This window comes from Notothenia coriiceps, unplaced genomic scaffold (genome assembly GCF_000735185.1).
Source record: "Notothenia coriiceps isolate Sejong01 unplaced genomic scaffold, NC01 NC01_scaffold00019994, whole genome shotgun sequence".
In the NCBI taxonomy this organism is placed as follows: Eukaryota; Metazoa; Chordata; class Actinopteri; order Perciformes; family Nototheniidae; genus Notothenia; species Notothenia coriiceps.
Window position 1 is genome coordinate 55,583 of NW_011352695.1, and position 5,971 is coordinate 61,553.

General features: G+C 40.7%; 1 protein-coding gene across 1 annotated transcript; it reads right to left on the minus strand.

Moving 5' to 3' along the window:
* Positions 1-53: 53 nt before the first annotated feature.
* On the minus strand, positions 54-4,375 carry LOC104952411 (dual serine/threonine and tyrosine protein kinase-like; the record flags this gene model as incomplete). Its single annotated transcript, XM_010779225.1, has 7 exons — positions 54-209; positions 1,012-1,146; positions 1,306-1,420; positions 1,593-1,706; positions 2,406-2,538; positions 3,183-3,339; positions 4,246-4,375. Coding segments are annotated over 7 exons (825 nt in total), but the record flags the coding sequence as incomplete, so codon positions are not given.
* Between the last annotated feature and the right edge of the window lie 1,596 nt (positions 4,376-5,971).

The following is a 5,971-nucleotide window of genomic DNA, read 5'->3' on the forward strand; positions in this document are numbered from 1 at the left end:
CGGGATAGAGTGAAAATAGGAACAATACAGCCGCTCCTACAGCTCTTGAAAAGCTCAATTCAAGCACAGAATATATTTCCATCTTTCAAGCCTTTATAAACTCAATTGTAAAAGTATAGTTTATAGAATGTCTTTATACCTACAGCAATGTTTAGTGTTGTTTGGTGATTATTTAATGCCAAACAGCTCTGGCACGCTTCGTGTCTGACCTGACACGGCAGGAGAAAAAACATGTATGACGACATATTGTTTTATTGTGAATATCAAATAGTTTTGGTTACAAAACAGACTATGTAGATAAAATACCAGATTTATGTTTTGCGTTTACAGCAATAAATATGTGGTCTGCTCCTAACTTTCAAAATTAAATTCATTTATTTAACAAAACTTCCTTAACTTTAATCTAATTTAACTTCATGAAGAAATTAAACAAAAATCCAGTTAAATAGTGTTCAAGAGAGTCTCTCTAGCCACGACTGTAGATGCCAAAATATATTAAATATTAAAACCATTTATATTAGCTCAAATAAAACCGCTTATGTTAAAAATCTACAATATTGCACATCTCCTGGGTTTGTTTTGACTGTCATTGCGATGGACACAGCTTCCTTAAACAATAAGCCACAAAGTGATTTTAAAGTAATCTTGTTTTATTATTGCATGAGAAGCCTCTTTACGTTTTGTTTCTGTCACTATTCATGACATCATGGGTCGACTAATGCTCAAAATCAGCTGTTTCCTCGAATCTTGAATCTGTGACACCAGAGAATGTGAATGAATGCATTACAAACATCAAAGTGTCACCGGAAGATGTTTGCTCCGCATGGATCCGTATTATTAACACATCTCCAGATAACAACACCAAAACTATCCAATCAGTGCGTTCCTGTTTGTGTAACATCACGTTCTTGGTAGGATTGTTAAAAGTCAGAGCGAACACAAACCGAACCATTTTACTTTTATTGATCAGGAAACAACACACCAAACTGCCGGTGTGAAAGCAACGTTTACCTTTTTTAACGTTATTCCAGAGCTGGTCCTTGCTGGCGCATTTCTCAAAGGATTCTGGGAGTTTGACTGAACCAGTGCAGAGGTACCAGAAGAGGATCCCGAAGGCGTAAACATCAACAGAGTTATCGTACTTTCCTGTCAGGGGAAGAATCACAAGCAGAGGAACCTTAAAAAGACTAATAAATAACTTTCCTGCACAATTTGGTATCATTTTGAAATAAGATAACAAATGTCAGTCCTGACACACTTCCTGGAGACACTGGTATAGGTCATGTGACTGCTCCGTAATCGTACCTGTAAAAAGCTCCGGGGCCATGTGGATGGGCGTTCCTACGATGCTGCCGGACATCATGGCCTCTGGTTTACAGAAGCCCAGGTCCGTTATCTTTGCACGATTTTGTTTGTCTAACTGGAATTGAAATGACATCAAAAAAGGGGGCTCGTTATGTCTGTGCACTGCTCGTCCATGAAGCCCCTGAGGTGTTATAATAAAGTTGTACTAGAAACAAAAAACACACAAAAACCCTCAGAAGTCACAGACTAAAAAAGGTTTGCTGAGTTTTTAGCTGCTCTGAACTTACCAGAACGTTCTTTAGCTTTATGTCTCTGTGCAAGAGGCCCTGACCATGCAGGAAGCGGATCCCCTCCACCACGTCCAGAGCGATGAGAAGCCTCTCCTTCAGTGATAGACCAGCCTGGGAGCCATGGGGACAGAAAGGAGAAGACTTAGACTTAAAGCCGTTTTGCACCCAGAACGGATTTACATCACGGATGCTGATGACGATGAACTGAACTTTTATTTCATGAACAAATGAATTTTTCTTGCCCCTTTTGAACATGAAGGAAACTATTTCAGTATTTATTGTTATATTATTTATACCTTGAAAGTTTTTGGTTATTTTGCTTCTTTTTATTATTATAAATAATTGTTCTCATGTTTGTTTAGTTTTGAACATCTTCAAAAAATGGAATAAATTGACATCCAAAATATTCACATCAATATGGGTGAACGCGTTATCTTTTTGATTTCTCAGCACCAACAATTATACAACAACATCTAAATGTACCACAACATTAAGCATTGGCATCAAATTTGAGTTTTGATTATTAATAATAATAATAATAATAATAATAATAATAATAATACATGGGATTTCTATAGCGCTTTTCCTAATGTTCTAAGATGCTTACGATCAGTCTATGTATGCATAAATATTTGTTGTGTAGTGTGGACAAAGGCATTATTGTAATTTGATTTATTGTATTTTTTGGGCAAAAATATAAAAATCCAACATGGATACTTCAAACTTCAACATCAAACTGGTAAGAATCAGCTTTAAAATGGAAGTAACGACTTAGAGGAATATTATTGGATTTGGTCAAATCTAAGTCACCTTGAGGCCTGTGTAGAGGTCTCTGTGCAGCCGCTCCATGATGAGCAGCACGGCGATGCTGGACCCCCCCCCGTAGGTGTGATCGATCACCGAGCCGTGCAGGTCCACCAGCCGCTCGTGCTTCGGCAGGGACCTGAAGAAACACACATCCAAAGGAAAGAAAGACAATATTTCAGCCATATGATCCTTAAAGAATCCCTTTGTTATCTTGAAGTCACAGGAAACTCGTGCAAGTCTTGTTTGTCCACATTAAGGCAGCTTTTTACACTCGTCATGCATTCCTCAGTTTTATGGCAGTTGGAGCAGACGAATATTAATTAGACGCTTTCAACAACTGATGTGAGCACAGCAGAGCCTCGAGGCTTCAACACTGAAAACACTAGGATGAGTTTGGCCTTCACAGCAAACGGTGAAACTTTCATGTTCAATGTCCAAACTTTTAATAGATGGAGCAGCTCAGACACAGCGAGTCATTGGAAATGTTCAATCCTCACCTCCTGCCTGTCAGTATAATTCACTGACAGCTGTGATGACTATTCCGTTTTTGTAATTAAGGTTTGATGTGAAGAAAACCTCTGAAATATCTCTACGAGAAACAGGTTTGCTGCTGATATAACAAGAACAAAGCAGCTGTGTCCGTCTGTCCGTGTGTGTGATGTTTTACGCTCACTTAATGATGCATGTATTCAGTATGCAGGGTTTGCACACACCTTTGTAACATTTGTAGCCAAAGACATCTTTCCACACTGTGAAGAATAACGTTTCTAACCAACTCACCTTGTGTAGTGAAATTCCAGAGCCAGGTCGTTCCAGTGTTTATCATCAGGCGGGACCACAGACTTCAGGGCACACGGGTAGTGTCCGCCCCAGCTGTCACACAGGTACACCACGCCGTACTGACCGCGGCCCAACTCTCGGCCCAGCTTAGGCTTGCCTGTCAGAAAACAAGTTTGGATTCTTTATTAGCCAGGTGAGATTATGATTGAATTAATTCACCTTAATGTAATTAAGTATTGTATCTAAAGACGTATTGTCTCTAGATGTGTTGTTCTCACACTGAGTTCAGTCAGAAATCTGTTTGCTTATGGTTACTTCATTCGGATGTTTGAGCTTCACTGTGCAGAATGATGTGCAAACTTTAGACACTAGAAGACTGTTTTATTTTCCTCTGAATAAAAATGTCTCAGTAAATATGAGTTTAATACTTTATAGTAAACTAAGAGAAATCTTTGTAGTAATGTTCTAAAACGTTTTAAATGAACAATTTGTATAATGTGATGCACTCCAAATTACAAGAATTTATATTTCTCACGGGTGGATCTTATCCAGGTTGTTAGTAGAGCTTCAAAATGCAAAAAAAAAGAAAAGAAACAGGGGCAATAGATCAAATAAAGAGAGTAGGCAATTTATTGAAAACTGCATTTAAACTCAAACAGGCTGTTCATCAGCCGATCAAAGGTTTAATACCATTGCCTTAAAAATTCAAAATCAGTGCAAAAACCTGGCTTTCATGTCATCTTCATTCAGGCATTCACACTGTCATGACCTCCTGGTGACAAAATACCTCTCGCAACGCTCCTTCGCTGCCGAGGTTGGACGCAGTAAGATGGTCTTTTTACATTTCTTAAAAGATCCTGTGGGTTACGGGACGAAAAAGTGGTAGACCCAAAATAATGTCACCTGCGCTGAGCGGGAGGATCCTACGGGCTGTCCATGAAGACACAGGCCGATCCTCGACCCAAATGACTTTTTACAGTATTGAAAAGTTGTTCTGGGAGGTACGTCGGTCTGTGAGTTTCACTGCATGAATGAACAGAGGGAGGACTCTGTGGTGACTCACCGTGCAGCAGCACATCCCTGAGGGAGCGGCTCTCCAGAGACAGGCGGGCCAGCCGGGGGGCGTGGTCCTTCCTCACTCGCAACCACAGGTCCTCGGTGCGCTCCAGACGTCCCGTGTGTCCTTCCTCCAGCTACAAACACCAACACATGACATAACATCCCGTGGTTAGCATTAAAACAAGCTGCTAAATGACTCGTTTCATTTAACAGAAACTGTTGAAGCAGCCCCTAATGTGCCGTACTCCGAGCCGGATGAAATGGATAGATTACACTAAGCAGTCTGTAATATTTGGGCTCCCTACTGTACGTGCATGTTGTGGTAAATAAATCTAATTACTTTTAACAACCTCATGAAATCTGCGGCAGTGGCAGAAAATGCATTTTAGGGAGCTTTGAGGCGCTGGATCTTTTTAAATCAGGTGCTATGAAAATAATTCTCCAACAAGAACAACATTCAATGCTCGCAGGCTAATAAGCTACACAGCTGAACAAGCAGCATTACACAACAACAGAACCACAATAAATTCTGTTATTTTAGAATTATCAGATGAATATAAAAAATAAGCAACAAAAAGCTCATTCAAAAGATCACAATCCAAATCATAGCCACGACAGGAGATGAATAAATAACAATACTGTAGCGATGAGCCACACGACTGTCGCACTGCCTTCAATCCAATCCACTTTATTTCTAAAAACAGAGGGTTTGCAAAAGTGCTTCACAACGAAGATATCATTATAACAAAATATAATATTACAAGAATAGATAAAAGGCACGTAAAGGCTATGGACAGACAATAAAAGCATACAAATAGGTAGAGCGTAGCTCAGACTGACTCGAAAGCGAGGGAAAAGAGGAGGGTCTTTAGGCCGGACTTAAACGTTTAAAGAGTGGGCGACAATTTGACATGGGGGGGCAGGTTGTTCCAGAGCCTGGGGGCTACCGCTGAGAAGGCTCGGTCTCCCCTGGTCTTTTTCTTGGTTTTAGGGACTACCAGCCGCAGCTGATCAGTCGACCTCAGAGCCCTAGAGGGAGTGTACACCTGTAGGAGGCCGGAGATGCACTGAGGGGCCAGCCCATTAAGCCATTTAAAAATAAACAATAAAATCTTAAAATGAACTCTAAAATGGACAGGAAGCCAGTGGAGGGGAGCCAGAATAGGTGTAATGTGCAGCCGAGCCGCAGCGTTTTGTACCGGCTGCAGGCGTGCCAGCAAAGTCTGGTTTAGGCCGGCATAAAGTGCATTACAATAATCTAGACGAGTCGAAACAAAAGGCATGAATTACAAGCTCAAAGTCCAAAAAGGATAAAACCGGTTTAATTTTTGACAGGAGCCTCAAGTGATAAAAACTGGACTTAGAGGTAATGTAGGTAAGAATGGAGAAACCAGCTTGAGTGCGCTAGAATTTGAAAATACACAGCCGAAAAAAATCTGCCCCTTCCTTCAGACTTCCTTACAGAGCCCCTACTCCAACACACACGAACGCGCACATGACCAATGAGGGCACGAGAGAAGTTTGTGCACAGATGGAAGGCTGACAGGCAGGTAGGCCATCCAGTTATTTTAGCCGGGCCGGCTAAAATGATTGGTCGTGCTTTTTACAGCGCTACGGCTTCCACAGATTTTTTTATGGATTTATTGTCAAAGCATTTAATATATTCATTGCTATCGGGATGTTAAGAGCATTCCATGGAATATAACAAAAAGTGTTTCTGAAGTGAATTA